Genomic DNA, 19157 nt, shown 5'->3' on the forward strand with positions numbered 1-19157 from the left:
CAGAGACAGAAAACAACACACAGTCAGAAAACAACACACACAGTCAGAAAACAACACACAGTCAGAAAACAACACACACAGACAGAAAACAACACACAGTCAGAAAACAACACACACAGTCAGAAAACAACACACAGTCAGAAAACAACACAAACAGTCAGAAAACAACACAGTCAGAAAACAACACACAGTCAGAAAACAACACACAGTCAGAAACAACACACACAGACAGAAAACAACACACAGTCAGAAAACACACAGTCAGAAAACAACACACACAGACAGAAAACAACACACAGTCAGAAAACAACACACACAGACAGAAAACAACACATAGTCAGAAAACAACACACACAGACAGAAAACAACACAGACAGAAAACAACACACAGTCAGAAAACAACACACACAGACAGAAAACAACACAGTCAGAAAACAACACACAGTCAGAAAACAACACACACAGACAGAAAACAACACACAGACAGAAAACAACACACAGACAGAAAACAACACACAGACAGAAAACAACACAGTCAGAAAACAACACACAGTCAGAAAACAACACACAGTCAGAAAACAACACACACAGACAGAAAACACACACAGACAGAAAACAACACACAGACAGAAAACAACACACACAGACAGAAAACAACACACAGACAGAAAACAACACACACAGACAGAAAACAACACAGAGACAGAAAACAACACACAGTCAGAAAACAACACACACAGACAGAAAACAACACACAGACAGAAAACAACACACACAGACAGAAAACAACACAGACAGTCAGAAAACACACACAGACAGAAAACACACAGTCAGAAAACAACACACAGTCAGAAAACAACACACACAGACAGAAAACAACACACAGTCAGAAAACAACACACAGTCAGAAAACAACACACACAGACAGAAAACAACACACAGTCAGAAAACAACACAGACAGAAAACAACACACACAGAAAACAACACACACAGAAAACAACACACACAGTCAGAAAACAACACACACAGACAGAAAACAACACACACAGACAGAAAACAACACACAGTCAGAAAACAACACACAGTCAGAAAACAACACAGACAGTCAGAAAACAACACACAGACAGAAAACAACACAGTCAGAAAACAACACACAGTCAGAAAACAACACACAGTCAGAAAACAACACACAGACAGAAAACAACACAAAGACAGTTAGAAAACAACACAAAGACAGTCAGAAAACAACACAAAGACAGTCAGAAAACAACACACACAGTCAGAAAACAACACAAAGACAGTCAGAAAACAACACAAAGACAGTCAGAAAACAACACACACAGTCAGAAAACAACACAAAGACAGTCAGAAAACAACACACACAGTCAGAAAACAACACAAAGACGGTCAGAAAACAACACAGTCAGAAAACAACACACAGACAATCAGAAAACAACACACAGTCAGAAAACAGTCCGAAAACAACTAACAGACAGTCAGAAAACACACACAGTCAGAAAACAGTCAGAAAACAACACACAGACAGTCAGAAAACAGTCAGAAAACAACACACAGACAGTCAGAAAACAACACAAAGACAGTCAGAAAACAACACACAGTCAGAAAACAACACACAGTCAGAAAACAACACACAGTCAGAAAACAACACACAGAGACAGAAAACAACACACACAGTCAGAAAACAACGCACACAGACAGAAAACAACACACAGTCAGAAAACCACACACAGTCAGAAAACCACACACACAGACAGAAAACAACACACACAGTCAGAAAACAACACACAGTCAGAAAACAACACACAGTCAGAAAACAACACACAGTCAGAAAACAACACACAGAGACAGAAAACAACACACACAGTCAGAAAACAACACACACAGTCAGAAAACAACACACAGAGTCAGAAAACAACACACACAGACAGAAAACAACACACAGTCAGAAAACCACACACAGTCAGAAAACCACACACACAGAAAACAACACACAGACAGAAAACAACACACAGTCAGAAAACAACACACACAGTCAGAAAACAACACACACAGACAGAAAACAACACACAGTCAGAAAACCACACACACAGACAGAAAACAACACACAGACAGAAAACAACACACACAGTCAGAAAACAACACACACAGTCAGAAAACAACACACAGACAGAAAACAACACACACAGTCAGAAAACAACACAGAGACAGAAAACAACGCACACAGTCAGAAAACAACGCACACAGTCAGAAAACAACGCACACAGACAGAAAACAACACACAGTCAGAAAACCACACACAGTCAGAAAACCACACACACAGACAGAAAACAACACACACAGTCAGAAAACAACACACACAGTCAGAAAACAACACACACAGACAGAAAACAACACACACAGACAGAAAACCACACACAGTCAGAAAACCACACACACAGTCAGAAAACAACACACACAGTCAGAACACACACAGTCAGAAAACAACACACAGACAGAAAACAACACACAGACAGAAAACAACACACACAGTCAGAAAACAACACACACAGTCAGAAAACAACACACACAGACAGAAAACAACACACAGTCAGAAAACCACACACACAGACAGAAAACACACAGTCAGAAAACAACACACACAGTCAGAAAACAACACACAGTCAGAAAACAACACACACAGTCAGAAAACAACACACACAGACAGAAAACAACACACAGTCAGAAAACAACACACACAGTCAGAAAACAACACACACAGTCAGAAAACAACACACAGACAGAAAACAACACACACAGTCAGAAAACAACACACAGTCAGAAAACAACACACACAGTCAGAAAACAACACACAGACAGAAAACAACACACACAGTCAGAAAACAACACACACAGACAGAAAACAACACACAGACAGAAAACAACACACACAGACAGAAAACAACACACACAGTCAGAAAACAACACACACAGACAGAAAACAACACACACTCAGAAAACAACACACACTCAGAAAACAACACACACAGACAGAAAACAACACACAGTCAGAAAACAACACACAGTCAGAAAACAACACACACAGTCAGAAAACAACACACACAGTCAGAAAACAACACACAGTCAGAAAACAACACACAGTCAGAAAACACACACAGACAGAAAACAACACACAGTCAGAAAACAACACACAGACAGAAAACAACACACACAGTCAGAAAACAACACACACAGTCAGAAAACAACACACAGTCAGAAAACCACACACACAGACAGAAAACAACACACAGTCAGAAAACAACACACACAGTCAGAAAACAACACACAGACAGAAAACAACACACACAGACAGAAAACAACACACAGTCAGAAAACAACACACAGTCAGAAAACACACAGACAGAAAACAACACACACAGACAGAAAACAACACAGACAGAAAACAACACACACAGACAGAAAACAACACACAGTCAGAAAACAACACAGTCAGAAAACAACACACACAGACAGAAAACAACACAGTCAGAAAACAACACACACAGACAGAAAACAACACACAGTCAGAAAACAACACACAGTCAGAAAACAACACACACAGTCAGAAAACAACACACAGTCAGAAAACAACACACACAGACAGAAAACAACACACACAGTCAGAAAACAACACAGACAGTCAGAAAACAACACACAGTCAGAAAACAACACACACAGTCAGAAAACAACACACACAGTCAGAAAACAACACACAGTCAGAAAACAACACAAACAGTCAGAAAACAACACAGTCAGAAAACAACACAGTCAGAAAACAACACACAGTCAGAAAACAACACACAGAGACAGAAAACAACACACAGTCAGAAAACAACACACACAGTCAGAAAACAACACACAGTCAGAAAACAACACACACAGACAGAAAACAACACACAGTCAGAAAACAACACACACAGTCAGAAAACAACACACAGTCAGAAAACAACACAAACAGTCAGAAAACAACACAGTCAGAAAACAACACACAGTCAGAAAACAACACACAGTCAGAAAACAACACACACAGACAGAAAACAACACACAGTCAGAAAACACACAGTCAGAAAACAACACACACAGACAGAAAACAACACACAGTCAGAAAACAACACACACAGACAGAAAACAACACATAGTCAGAAAACAACACACACAGACAGAAAACAACACAGACAGAAAACAACACACAGTCAGAAAACAACACACACAGACAGAAAACAACACAGTCAGAAAACAACACACAGTCAGAAAACAACACACACAGACAGAAAACAACACACAGACAGAAAACAACACACAGACAGAAAACAACACACAGACAGAAAACAACACAGTCAGAAAACAACACACAGTCAGAAAACAACACACAGTCAGAAAACAACACACACAGACAGAAAACACACACAGACAGAAAACAACACACAGACAGAAAACAACACACACAGACAGAAAACAACACACAGACAGAAAACAACACACACAGACAGAAAACAACACAGAGACAGAAAACAACACACAGTCAGAAAACAACACACACAGACAGAAAACAACACACAGACAGAAAACAACACACAGACAGAAAACAACACAGACAGTCAGAAAACACACACAGACAGAAAACACACAGTCAGAAAACAACACACAGTCAGAAAACAACACACACAGACAGAAAACAACACACAGTCAGAAAACAACACACAGTCAGAAAACAACACACACAGACAGAAAACAACACACAGTCAGAAAACAACACAGACAGAAAACAACACACACAGAAAACAACACACACAGAAAACAACACACACAGTCAGAAAACAACACACACAGACAGAAAACAACACACACAGACAGAAAACAACACACAGTCAGAAAACAACACACAGTCAGAAAACAACACAGACAGTCAGAAAACAACACACAGACAGAAAACAACACAGTCAGAAAACAACACACAGTCAGAAAACAACACACAGTCAGAAAACAACACACAGACAGAAAACAACACAAAGACAGTTAGAAAACAACACAAAGACAGTCAGAAAACAACACAAAGACAGTCAGAAAACAACACACACAGTCAGAAAACAACACAAAGACAGTCAGAAAACAACACAAAGACAGTCAGAAAACAACACACACAGTCAGAAAACAACACAAAGACAGTCAGAAAACAACACACACAGTCAGAAAACAACACAAAGACGGTCAGAAAACAACACAGTCAGAAAACAACACACAGACAATCAGAAAACAACACACAGTCAGAAAACAGTCCGAAAACAACTAACAGACAGTCAGAAAACAACACACAGTCAGAAAACAGTCAGAAAACAACACACAGACAGTCAGAAAACAGTCAGAAAACAACACACAGACAGTCAGAAAACAACACAAAGACAGTCAGAAAACAACACACAGTCAGTTAGAAAACAACACAGTCAGAAAACAACACACAGACAGTCAGAAAACAACACAAAGACAGCCAGAAAACAACACAGACAGTCAGAAAACAACACACATACAGTCAGAAAAAAACACAACTGTGTTTGTAGACTTGTAGGTGGATGTATGTCCTTAATTATATGTAATAGCAAAATGTATGAAACTCCTTGATGAATACAAAGTGACGTCACAGAGGAACCATTTCACACATGTGGACATGATCTGATACAACATGAGAATATATAATAATAATAATAATAATAATAATAATAATAATAATAATAATAATAATAATAATAATAACTTTATACAGCACCTTTAAAAACTGAATTTACAAAGTGCTTTGACAGACAAAGCTAAAGTGCACAACAGCAGAACAAAAACATAGCAAACAACACAACACAATAAAAGAGATAAGTACAGCAAACACGAAAACATGACTAACTATGAATGTATCGTAGTGGAGAGGGCAGAAATAACAGAACATGATGCTGTCAGATCAATGTGAAATACATATATATATATGTGTGTGTGTGCGCGCGCGCGTGTGTGTGAATAGTGTAAAATTAATGTAAATAATTAAAATTGTAATGTAAGGTAGAGGAGACCCCAGGAAGAAGAGCAACTGATGTTTCAGTTGCTAATGGGGATCTTAATAAATGAAACAAAGCTTCCGTTGGCAAAGCAAAAAGGAGCCAGACTACAATTCGCTGTTATGATGAATGAACGAATGAATGAATGAATTTTGGTTTGTACATCAATTATTTCGCTTAGTACAATAATCGTAATAAACATAAAAAGCAAACAAGGAATATTCCAGAAGCAAAACATTTTTTTTTGCCTCTCCTAGTCTCTTGATACACCATTTACATCAACTTAAATGTGAACAGCATCAAGTATTTACACCTTAAAAAAAAAAAAAAAAATCAGCAACAACAAAAACATATCTACCATCTCAATTCAATATTCCTAAATAATTTTAAAGGTGCGGGAGACTTTCACGATGAATTTTTCATCAAATCTGTAAAACCTCAGTCGTAGCCCAAGTATCACGAATCTGTAAGACTTTCTGTCATTACTCCTCTGAATCTCTTGCATTACAGTGACCAATTTCGAAGTGCCATCCACCATAAACAAACCCTGTGTGTTTACATTCAGAGCCAGGAAGTAACACGGGCATCTTCAGAATTTTTTTGTCGCAATGTGCATTGTGGGAAACGGAGGCTCACACTGCTACTGTAGGGAGGTTTGCGCAGCCGCCTGCAGCGGCAGTGGCCTAATATAACTAATATAACATTCACTAATATGAAAATCTCTTAATTCCAAGAAATCACGAATGGTACGATGCTGGACAAGACAAGTTAAAAAAGAAAAAAAGAAAAGAAATCCAATAATGGACTGAAACGTCTAAACCAGAGTTTATGGATTATTATATTTCTGAAGTGCATGTAAACGCGTCACATCTGATTATTACAGTTATCTGATTAAATACAGTTATTGGATGTTTCTGGTCATGTGAACAGGCTCAGTCTTTGCAGAATGAACTACATCAACAGGGACATGTGGTCAGTGCACAAAAGGTTTGTTAGGTTTGTAACAGACGACGTTACGATGCGACAAAGACTTTGTGAATAAAACTTGTCCTTACCTCGTGGTGCTTCCACAGAGACTTTCTGTGGGACACTGTGAACAGAGTGATGCCCACCTGTGGACAAAAGACAAAGTCCAACCATCAGACCACATGAACAGTCACTATATCCTTTCAAAGTATTAAAGAAAAAAGATGGTTTATTGTTTATCTGTGTGCATTTATCTACAGTTCTAATGCATTTAGTTTAAACAAGTTATACATATATCACTACATTTATACATAGATATTACTCTGTTTGATGTGGGACACCCCCAAAAAACCCAGCATGGACTGGACTTGGCCCATAATGGAATGGATCTGAGGGTCTCTGAGCTGCATGTGTTGGCAGGTCATTTACAAAGATGCTTCAACTGTTTGACTTGAACATGTGGGCGGGGTCAAGGGCATCCCAGATGGACGGCCCACTACTGTTTGATTCATAACTTTTGAACCAGTTTAACACAAATATTCCACAGAATTGTAAAGGTCTAAATCCATCTGAAACAGACTCCAAGGGCAACATTTAGTTTAAATATTTTTAAATGAAAAATATCTAAAACTACTGCGTCACAGATGGACAAAAAAATTAATGTCTATTTTTTTCCAGAATTCCAAAGTTCTCCAAAGTGAAGTTCCTCTGACATTTTCCTCCTCAAATGTATTCAGTGTAAACTTTAAACCCTCTATTTTACAACCCAGTAATTGGTTATAGAGGAAAAAAATATTAGATCAAACCTAAATAGAAAGAGTTTAGACAAATGTCAGCGTCACAGATGAACAACAAAAGTAAATATCAAATTAAACATTTTTATTTCAATTATCAATATCATATACATTTATTTACAATATTCACAACATACAAATAATATTAACATTATATTCAACTGTATTTTGCATAGATATATGCATTTATTAATTTTAAACGCTGTGTGTTTAGAATATGACATAACTAATATAATAGCCAAATATCCATGTATCTGGAATAAATGTAGTTTATTTATAGTTTATAAAATGAACCCAGAATGACGGCACTAAACGGGGTCACTGTACAAACATTCACACTCACAAAACTACTCACTTTTTTTTTTTGCAGAAATTTTTTCTCATTTCCAAATTCATTTTCCTAAAAATATAAGTAATTACCTAACCAAAAATATCAGTTTGGTGTAAATTATTGTAATGTAATTTTTTGGACCAGATGTGAACCTTCCCTTGACTCCGCCCATGTGCTCATATGTTCTCTATACGGTGTGTGGATAATGAGTGGTGTGTACCGTCCGACAGTGGCTGTAGATGTAATCTTCAACATCCACACTCACTGCACTCGTGCATTCATCCAGAATGGCAAACTGGGGCTTATGGTAGAAGAGTCTGGCCATCTGCACACACACAAACACACACAGAATTAAATATTAATAGGAAGAGAAAGCAGCCAATATTTCTCTGCTCTGTCCAGGTCCTGGTGAACTCACTCAGTCAGTCCTCTGGAAAATAAAAGTTAAAGGTTAACTGTTTTTTTACTAACAGGGAAATTCAGTCTGTGCATGTTACCCACACACAGTACCTAGCATTAGCATTAGCGCTGGGAAGTATTAGTGAGCTGTCTCCATTTAGTCTTAAACACAAATAAAACTAAATGTAATGGTTTTAACTGTATTTCCTCCTTGGATGGCTCTGAGGTCGGTTATACTGAAAGCTACAAGTATCTTAGTATCTGGCTCGACAGTAAACTCACTTGAAACGTGTACTGGTCCCAAAGGTCAAAGCTCACATTGGTTTTCTTTCCTCTAACAAATCCTCTTTTACACTTTCTGCACCACTGCTCCTGGTTAAAGTGGACTATGGTGATGCAACCGACAGGTCTGTCTCATATTTAATACACTGCTCTCTGCTTTATGACTGGAGCCTCATTTAACCCTCCTTATTAGGGCTGGGTATCATGGCCAATTTCCTTAATCGATTTGATTTCAATTCATAAGGTTTTTAATCAATTAACTGCGATTCGGTTCAGTATTAATTGATTGATTCAGATTCATTTAGTGATACCAAAATACAATTTTGAGTTGCAACTTCATTATTTGACTACTGCAGCCATGCAACACAGAATCAATATTGATATTAGAAAGGAAATAAATCTGACATTTCAGCAGTAAACAGATGAATCTGCTCTGAAATAATGAACAGGACACAAACATGTCCATGTTTCTACAGTGGATCAGACCTCTGTCTCATCTTTATTCTATTTTATGACTGTGGCCTCCAGCCTTACGGCACATTACTGTCACTTTGGGGCACCGACACCAGTTTGGCCCCCCTGAAACAGAATCATGTTGGGCCCTTGGTACAAGAAACTCACTGGAGGGTGGGTGAAGCTTTGTGATTTCTGCTTTACTATTCCTCTAACTCCGCACTCAGCCACAGGTGATCAAAGTTAGTAGTTCTAGAACTGGGTTCTGCAACCCACCTCCACCGGCTAGTTCCTCCGCACTGCGGGTTTGAGTTTGAGGCCGGGAGGACCTCCCACTGAGGGGTTTTCCCCACCCTTCCTCCCACTGAGGGGTTTTCCCCACCCTTCCTCCGCATTCCTCCCGCGCCAGAACCGTTGTGAGCACAACCAAGACTCCACGAGGGGCTCACGAGACAGAGCTGGCCATGCTTCCATGTCGGCGGTTTCCGGGTCATTTACTCACGGTCCTGCTCTGAAAAACTGATCTCATCCACTATTAATCGATTACGCAAAATTAAAAAGAAATCGATCCAAAATCGATTAAATTGATTTTTTCACCCAGCCCTACTGCTTATCATAATATATATACAGGGTGTCCCAAAAAATGTATACACAACTTAAATAATTTAAAGTAGGCGTTTATTAAAACTCATTTGATTTTCCAAAGGTAACAGAATTTCCAAATATCATTTTATTGTTTTGTCTGTTCCTCCTGTTCTCAAACTGACGTTTGTTCTGGTCCAGACACTGCTGACAACACCAAGCAATGGAATCACACACATCATCAAACAGTTCCCTTGGTATTTTTTTGCATTCACGTTCAATGGCTGCTCTCAATTCAGCGACTGTTGCAGGTCTCATAGTGTAGACTTTGTCTTTTAGGGATCCCCATGAAGAACAGTCAAGTGGTGTGAGGTCTGAATGTGGAGGGTATTCAACAAAACCCCTCTGTCCAGTCCACCTGTTTGGTAAGTTCACCAGACCTCACACCACTAGACTGTTCTTCATGGGGATACCTAAAAGACAAAGTCTAAGCTTTGAGGAATGAAGTAAACAGGTCAAATAGTCCAGAGGAAACCATTCAACAAGGATTTCATGTCAAGTTGTTTTAGTGGAACGTTTGTCATTTATCCAAGATACGAAAATATTTTTCCTTGCAGCACATGCGAGGATATCATAAAGTCTTTTCAAGCTGGTGTCAATAATGCCCCAACTTGGATGTCCTAAGAGTAGAGATAAAGGGTCTAGTTTCAAAGACACTCCAAGAATCTTTTCCATATTATTACCAATTTTTAATGCCTAGTTACTTTTCACCCACCCTGTATAAACATTTAACTTCTGCCTAAACCTTTTCACTCTCAGCATAATTCACAGCTGATTCAAATTAAATTAGCTTCATGGTTTGTATTTTCTGTATCATGGCTGATGTCTGAATAAACATAAACCTGATAATTGTTGACACCAGCCACATTTCAGTGTGAAAACCAACGGTTCACAGCGGTTTATCAGTGCATTAGGTGAAGGCTGTGTTCTTACCGCCATCCTTTGCTTCTCTCCTCCACTCAGGACGTCCATCCAGTCCTGGACCGTGTCCCAGCTCCCCTCCCTGTCCAGGATGTGACCCAGCTGAACATTGTCCAAGTACTCCTTCAACACCTGGACACACAAACACACACAAGAGCAACATGATTAAAAACATTCTCCAGTGTCCCTGTCCGCCAGCGTCTGTTCTATGTGGATCAGAACCAGTTAAATGTGTGAGGTTGTCAGGTTCTGTCTCTATGTTCCAGTCCTGTGGTCTGGATGCACATCAATCTAACTGTAGAAGTGGGCGGGACTTTCACTGGAGAACAAAACTCATCCAATCAGAGCCCAAATATAACTTCTATCAGTGATCAACAGGAACTATATCTCTGACATGTTATAAACCATCAAAATACGGACCAAAAGATGGTACGAACTCTCTTCCTTTAACCCTGAGGGGTCCACGGTCAGGGCCCTGTGACTCAATCCCATGACATTTCCAACACATCGTAGCGTCTGAAGTTGGTCACACAGACCACTGAGGATAACTGCATTCAAAGGTGCGAACTTGAAACACTCTCCCAATTTTTATTTGATGTTGATGGAGCAAATACAACCAGAGATATGACGGTTTGAAACTGGAGCAAACAAGCAAAATAGCATTATTATTGCGATATAAAGCAAGAGTTATACTTCTGACCATATCTATGTCATTTTTTGTCTTTTTTCAAAATGGAAAAAATTGGCTGAATCTGTGGATTCTAATCCACAAACTGTATTAGCATTACAGGTAAGGGTGAGGATTACCCCCACCTGAACTGGATGAGGAAACTATACTATTTGAGAATAGTTTTAATTTATTACAATTTTAATTTTATATCCCTAATATTTGGAACCAATATTCACTTTTAAAGTCTCTGAAAAGGTTCGATAAGCATCTTTGTGTTATTCATGCAATAAATTATATACATTTTTCAAATCAGATTTTATATTTTTTTTGTGTTTTTTGTCCTTTTGTGTTGATAAAGTAGGTTAAAGTGAAAAAAATAACAGACAGATGACATAGATGAAGTTGTGCTGAAAAAAAAAGATACCAAACATGGGTATAGTAAACATTTCTTTACATAGTATATAAAGACAAAATCAAAAGTACTCAAAAAAAAGCCAAAATAAACTCAGACCCCTAAAGGTTAAGGTTTTTTTTTTTTTTTTTTTTTGCTGTGTTACTCTTATGTTCATAGTTACTTTATACTTGAATATCCAAAGACTAAATACACAGGTGCACTGTTAGGCTCCTTCAACCTTTTTTTTTTCCTTTCTGTTTTTTGTCTTTGTATTATGATTATTAATACTACTGTGTGTGTTCAGTTCAGTTCACATTTTATTTACAAATCATTTAAAAATACGTATGCAACTTCTATTCATAATTTACGGCCAGATATGATTATGTAAAAAGGGAAACCCCAGAAGCTATCCATAGTTTATAAATGTGGGCCCAAGACATTAAGCAAACAGTACAAATGATGATGATGATGACAGTCTGTATTTGTACCAAAGCTAAAACCCTGGCACTAAAACACTAAAACAACCGAAGGTAATTCCATAAATACAGACAGTTTAGAATTTAGACAGTATCAACACATCAGGCACATGAGGCAAAAATACAATACATATATGTGTATTTATATATAATTTTCCTTGTCTTATTTCATAGAAGTGTGGTTGGCTATATGTACCAACGTATTATCATTATTATTATTCATTTACTTATTTACTTTATTTATATTACTCCTTTTTTTTGCGTGTGTGTTTCATGGACACATCCACAATCATTTATATATGTAGATAAATGTGAGTAAGTAAATGTAAATATGTTTGTTTGTGTATATAATCTTTATTACTATTCACCAAGAGAGTGGACCACATCAGTCCAGTTCTAAGGTCTCTACACTGGCTCCCTGTCTCTCAGAAAATAGACTTTAAAATTCTCTTGCTAGCATATAAAGCACTGAATGGTTTAGGCCCAAAATCCATCAGAGACCTTCTAGTCCAGTATGAACCATCCAGACCACTCAGGTCGTCTGGTGCAGGTCTGCTCTGGGTTCCAAAAGTCAGAACTAAACATGGAGAATCAGCATTTAGTTTCTATGCTCCGTATATCTGGAACAAACTACCAGAAAATATCAGGTCTGATATCTGAGAGTGAGTTCTTTTCAGTCCAGGTTAAAGACTCACCTGTTCACTGCTGCCTTTGACTAAAAGGCTTTTGACTTTTTAAATTTTATATTCTCTTTCAAAACTCTTACTGCAACTGCAACTCTTACTTTAATATGTGTGTTTTTATATTTTTGGATTTTATGCGTTGTTTTCTTACTTGCTGTTTTTAATCAACTTTTACATGTTTCTTTTATAATGTTTTAAATGTGTTTCTTTTTCCCTTGTAATTGTATTTCCTGTGTGAAGCACCCTGAATTGCCTTGTTACTGAAATGTGCTATACAAGTAAACTTGCCTTGCCTTCATGTTATTGTTCTACAAAGTAAAATGACCATGAAAAGCATTGATCTTCACAAGTCACTCTTCTGTTATGTTTTGCACTGCAAAGTTTATGTTTATGACTTTATTCATGTAACAAAGATTCACAAATGACTTTTTTTTTCCCCTTTCAGTGAGCAATATCAACAAAAAAGAGAGAACAATGTACTTTGTTCCAATGATGTCCTGTGAAACATGTTATGAGACTGTTCTGAATAAAAATTTGAATTAAAAAAATGGACCATGAGAAGGAAATGAACATTTTTAATATTTCAAAAATTCATGAAAAATTTAAAAATCTAAATTTCTCAAAACTGTGAAGAAACTTTGAGAACTTTGTCCCAAGGATAGGAAGGAACAAACAGAAGGAGAGAAGGAATAAAATTCGAAATGGATCTGATGGAGTTTCATCAGAGAAGATATCGCTAATGATGATGACACCGCGCCTTAACACCATCTCGTGGCAGATTCGACCGGTGAAATAAACCCATGTGAGGTGGAACCGGCGGCCTGGTGTGAACTCCAGTGTTACCTGATCAGAGATGCCTTTTCTCCTCTGCTCCTCCAGGGTGTCAGGGTAAATCACCTGGTCCCTCAGAGATCCCAAGGTCATGTAAGGTCTCTGAAAAAACACACAAGTCAAACCCACATTTCACCTCTGGACTGGCTGGAATATTATTATTATTATTATACTATCATATTATTACAAAAGCAAAACAGAGAAAATGGAAGAAAAAAGACTTTTTCAGTAAAATATATCATGAACTGATCTATAACTTTATTTTGCTCATGACACTATTTGGTAAATTTTTATTTATTATTTTTGTTCATTTTTTATTCATTTTACTTTATTTTATTTATTTTTGATCATTTTGTTGCTTACATTATTACTTTATTTTACATTGTGCTGTTTTTATTTTATTATTTTTCTTCAATTTTTTTCGGTTTCTGGCTTATTTTGTTTGTGTTACTTATTATTTTGTTGATTTATTATTTCTTTATTAACTTTATTGATCACATTAGCTGTTTTTCATTTTGTTGCTTAATTCCTTCTTTTTTAACTTAATTTTAGTCAATCTTTTGCTTATTTTTTCAATATGTTCATGGTACGTTCCTTAACTGAACCTAAAACAAAAAGGTTATAAACATTTTACATCAGTAGATACTTTTGGTCAGTGGTGGGTTTAACACATGATAAGTTTTATCAGAACAGAACAGAACAGAACAGAATAGAACAGAACTCTATTTCTGAGCAAGGACACCAGAAAGGTGGTTTGGAGCGCTGGCCCTTTAAATGCACATGAGCCACTTCAGACCCCGCCCCCTCCAGGTTGTTGGCTGTGCTGCTCTGTCCCATTCAACCGCCAACTGAACATTTTAGGTAATGGGCTCCAAGTTTGGACATATTTTCAGTCTGGACTACAGCTGCTGCTGCTGACAAACAATTATGGAAAAATGTTGGTCTGAAGTCTGGACCTGATATGAACAAATGTGGAGACGGAACGAGTTAGAGATGCAACTAATTAAGAAGGAATTCAAACAGGTTGGAGAAATCCACTGGATTTTTGCCCAAATTAATATAGATAGTTCTGCAGCAGCTGGAGGGTTCAAATTCAAACTGTATGAACTATTACGGTCCAAATACACAAATACATGAATCTCAGACTAAGAAAACTGGGTTTAGACAAATATGAGCCTTTAAAGAACAGAGTCATTTTACCTGTGGAACGTAGAAGAGCTTCCCCCTCTCAGGTTTGGTCAGATGTCCACCAAACAGAGGCCACAGCTTTAAAAAACAACACAACACCATTTTATATACGAGGGTACAATAACACACATGACAAACAGGATGTACAGTCACACACAAATATTTGGGAAACACTTAACAAGACTCTGGGCTTCCCTTTTTGATTCAAATTCAAAGTGTTAGCCTGTGTTTCATTTGGTTAAATGTCTGAGAAGGACTATTAATGCTTGTGTCTGTCCAGTTTTTTATTCTGCTCTTTACGGTACATTGTTAATGTTCCAGTGAACGTTAGTCCAAGTTGCTCATTGCTGAACTTGTGTGTGTCTGTGTTGTTCCTCCGCTGTCAATGTGATGATGTCATCATACGACAAGTTGACCTGACTTCAACTTTATTGACAAATAAGATGATCTGAAAAAATCTGACGTCACTAATGCCATAGTTCCCACCAATGTTTAAACCACAGCTACGTGTTTTCTTACCTCTCCGAGGACTCTGAACAGAGAGCTCTTTCCACAGCCGTTTGGTCCACACACTAGAACGTTGGTTCCAGACCTCACCTTCACAGAACAGACAAGCCAACACACAACAGTGAGCAGGTGTCAAATACCACCACAGAGTTAGGGGTAGGGTTAGGTGGCAAATACTGCATTTAAAACACCTTAAAAGCAGAGTTCAGAGTTTTTAAGTGGAATTCTATGAGATATTTAGTCACAGTCAATGTATTACCAACAGAAGATAAACTAGAGGAACACTCAGCTGCAAAACAGACTTTGGACTCTTTAAAAAAAACATCCTCTTGAAACATGAAGTGCATGCTGTATTTAGAACAGGGGTGTCAAACGTAAGAATCATGGGCCAGAACCAGCCCACCACATGGTCCAATCCTGAAGAGCAAAAATTACACTGAAAATATTAAGGGTCTGATTTACTAAAGGTTTGCACGTGTAAAAACATGTGCAAACTTGACTGCGCACGCAAAAACACATTGAAGCTGATCTACTAACAGGGCACACCGAAGTTTGCGTGTCTCAAATGGGCAAAATAGCTCGTGCAACCCATTTAGCGTGTTTGCCCTGATGAATATGCAATATGGGTGTTTCTGCCAGAACGCGTAAAATTATTGGGGGGAGTAAATGCAAATATTCATTTAGAGCGTGCAATGTGATTACCAAACCTGAAACTGATTGCGGTGCTGATTTTGCGTCTATATTTAGTGCATCTCAAAGGCAGGTTTGAACTTCGCGCAAAACTGGCTGCAGTAGTTGTGGTGAGGAGGGGCTTAGGCACAACGTAGAAAACCAATCTGTTCTGATCACATCAACATTCATGGAATGACGGAAGAAAAAAAATTATTTGAGACACACTTTATGGGCCTGCCCCCCCACGCACAGTTCCACCAGTGACACATCAGCATTAGGCCAGGACCAACTACTGACAGACGTCTCTGTCTCTCTCTTTTCATCTCTCCCTCTCTCTCACACTGCACACATGCAAGGGAGACCAAATGGGACGGGTTCTAGCGCTGCACAACACATGCACACACGCACGCGCGCGCACACACACACACGCACGCACACACACGCGCGCGCACCCACGCACACGCACGCACCCACGCACACACAGACACACACACACAGCGCTGTCCACGGTGTTGTGACTGGGCTCCTGAACCTTCTATATAAACACTGATGTGGAGGGTTTTCTGTCATGCCCTCAGACTTAAAAGTTTCCGTTCACCATGCAGAGCGACATAAAGAGAGAAGGTATTTATTTCACTAATAACACACTTCAGCACTGATAAACAATGACAGAGAAATACCTATTGACCCCTCTGTGTGGAAAAAGAGCAACTTCATATTTATGAGTGCTGGGATATCCCAGAGCAGTTTTTACAGCGTACCGTCTCCATGACAACAACCAGTAGCGCACGCAAAATCCTCATTTAATTAGGGTGCACTCCAAGACTTTGCACCCGTTGTCATTTGCGCAGGCAATCTGAGTTGATCACCCCTGACACACAAATCAATAGCACATGCATATTTTAGCGCGAGCAAGCACATTTGCGCCCGTTATTTGCGATCTTAGTAAATCAGGCCCTAAGAGTCAAGGGTTTTTAGGGGCCACATACAACCCAATGTGACACATACAAGTAAAATAATGTTATAATAACCTATAAACAAGCAGCGCCAGGCACAACCAACCCCGCCCCTCGCATGTATTGTACCTTATTATACACTCTTGTGTTGTGATATTATTCATGAAGTTGAAAAAAATAAATGCACAGTATGTTTTCATGACCTATTCTGTTTTGATATTATTTCCAGGTCACAGACTCGAACCTTCAACCCCAGAGCTCAACATTTTAACCCACAGCAAGTTTCATCAGCTCCTCAATAGCATTCATTTATTAAAACAAGTTAATTTTTCTGGGTTTTTTTTTTTCCAAAATGAGTTGATTAGAAAGGACGAATTTTTTATGGATGCTTTTTTTTTTTTTTGTACAGTTTTCCCGTAGCACAATGTTATTAAAACAGTGGGGAATTTTTTTTGGGGGGTAATAACCTATAAATAATGACAACGTCAAAATTTCTCCTTGGTTTAATGTGAAAAAGGTTAAATAACATGATGAAAATATTAACATTTACAAATCTTATCACGATAAAATGGGAACAACCTAAACAATCATGAGAAACATGAAATTACTTAAGAAAAATAAGTGTAATTTTAATGATATTCTACCTGTTATTAAATGTTTTGTGCATTTGTAGATCCACTGTGATCTGTAAACTGTGTTAATAATAAACTGAGACAGTACTGTAGAAATTTAACTTATTTTTTTAAAAGACTTTCATTTCAGGTTACTGATGGTTGTTAAAGTTATTCACATTTTCATAAAGTAATTTAACTTTCACACTAAAACAAAGAGAAACATTTGGATTATTATTTATAGGTTATTATTGTACTGGTTCAGTCCAGCTGAAATCACATTGGGCTGTACGTAGAACCTGAACCCTGACAGATTTAAAACTTCACTTTGCCATCAAACTGTTGTTGCAGTATTGACTCATAACTAAAAACCTCTTGATGTCCATTTCAAAATTCTTAACCGTAAATTCATTTCTGTAATGGCAAAAAAGACATAATTTTAAACAGAATATGTACGTGCCACCTATCATATTCAGAATAGAGTCATATTCACAAAATATATTGGAATATTTTACCTCAAATGAAAGGTCTCTGATGAGGACGTCTCCATTAGGTGTTGCTAAAGGGGTGTGGTCAAATCTGCAAAACAGGGGTGTTGCTTTAACACGATCAAACGCACACCTGTTACTAATGCACTGTGTGTTCACTTCAAGAGTTGGAGACCTACTTAATGATGTTGTCTCTGTTGATAATTTTGCCACTTCCAGGCACCAGGACGACTTTCTCTGCTGTGTCTGATTCTAAAAACAAACAAACAAACACAACAGTGTTATTTTCTGGATACTTTCAGTTCAAAGTGATCTAGTGAAGACTCGGGGGGTGGGTTTGTGTGCATACCCTTTTCCTGGTGGGAAACCATAGTGCGCTCATATCTGCCAGTGTTCAGGTCTTTCAGGACTTTCATCAGTTCAGTGATACGAGCTGTGAATCTGCAGGTAAACAGTACAGAGCAAAGTCAAAAAAAGGTTCACATCTGGTACAAAAAATTTAATGACAATAATCTACACCAAACTTATATTTTTTGGGTAGGTAATTACTTACAGATTTAGGAAAACATATTTTGAAATGAGAAAAAAATTGTGAAAAAAAAAAAAGAGTAGTTTTGTGAGTGTGAATGTTTGTACAGTGATCCAGTTTAGTGCTGTCATTCTGGGTTAATTTTATAAACTCTATAAATAAATTACATTTATTCCAAATACATTGATATTTAACTATTACATTATGTATGTCATATTCTAAACAAATAGTGTTTAAAATTAATAAATGCATATATCTATGCCAAATA

General features: G+C 37.8%; 1 protein-coding gene across 4 annotated transcripts in view; it reads right to left on the reverse strand.

Annotated features, from left to right (window-relative positions):
- Positions 1-19157, reverse strand: part of LOC115411485 (ATP-binding cassette sub-family D member 3) — a 45697-nt gene that overhangs the window by 2304 nt on the left and 24236 nt on the right. For all 4 annotated transcript variants that reach the window (XM_030123645.1, XM_030123644.1, XM_030123647.1 and 1 more), the window contains 9 exons: positions 18710-18801; positions 18540-18612; positions 18388-18451; positions 15646-15723; positions 15139-15204; positions 13951-14040; positions 10897-11016; positions 8408-8512; positions 7152-7208 (listed from right to left, as the gene is read on the reverse strand). In XM_030123645.1, coding sequence (XP_029979505.1) covers positions 7152-7208; positions 8408-8512; positions 10897-11016; positions 13951-14040; positions 15139-15204; positions 15646-15723; positions 18388-18451; positions 18540-18612; positions 18710-18801 — 745 coding nt within the window. The remainder of the gene's footprint in view (positions 1-7151; positions 7209-8407; positions 8513-10896; positions 11017-13950; positions 14041-15138; positions 15205-15645; positions 15724-18387; positions 18452-18539; positions 18613-18709; positions 18802-19157) is intronic.

The sequence above is a fragment of the Sphaeramia orbicularis genome, chromosome 20 (genome assembly GCF_902148855.1).
Source record: "Sphaeramia orbicularis chromosome 20, fSphaOr1.1, whole genome shotgun sequence".
NCBI classification, from domain to species: Eukaryota; Metazoa; Chordata; class Actinopteri; order Kurtiformes; family Apogonidae; genus Sphaeramia; species Sphaeramia orbicularis.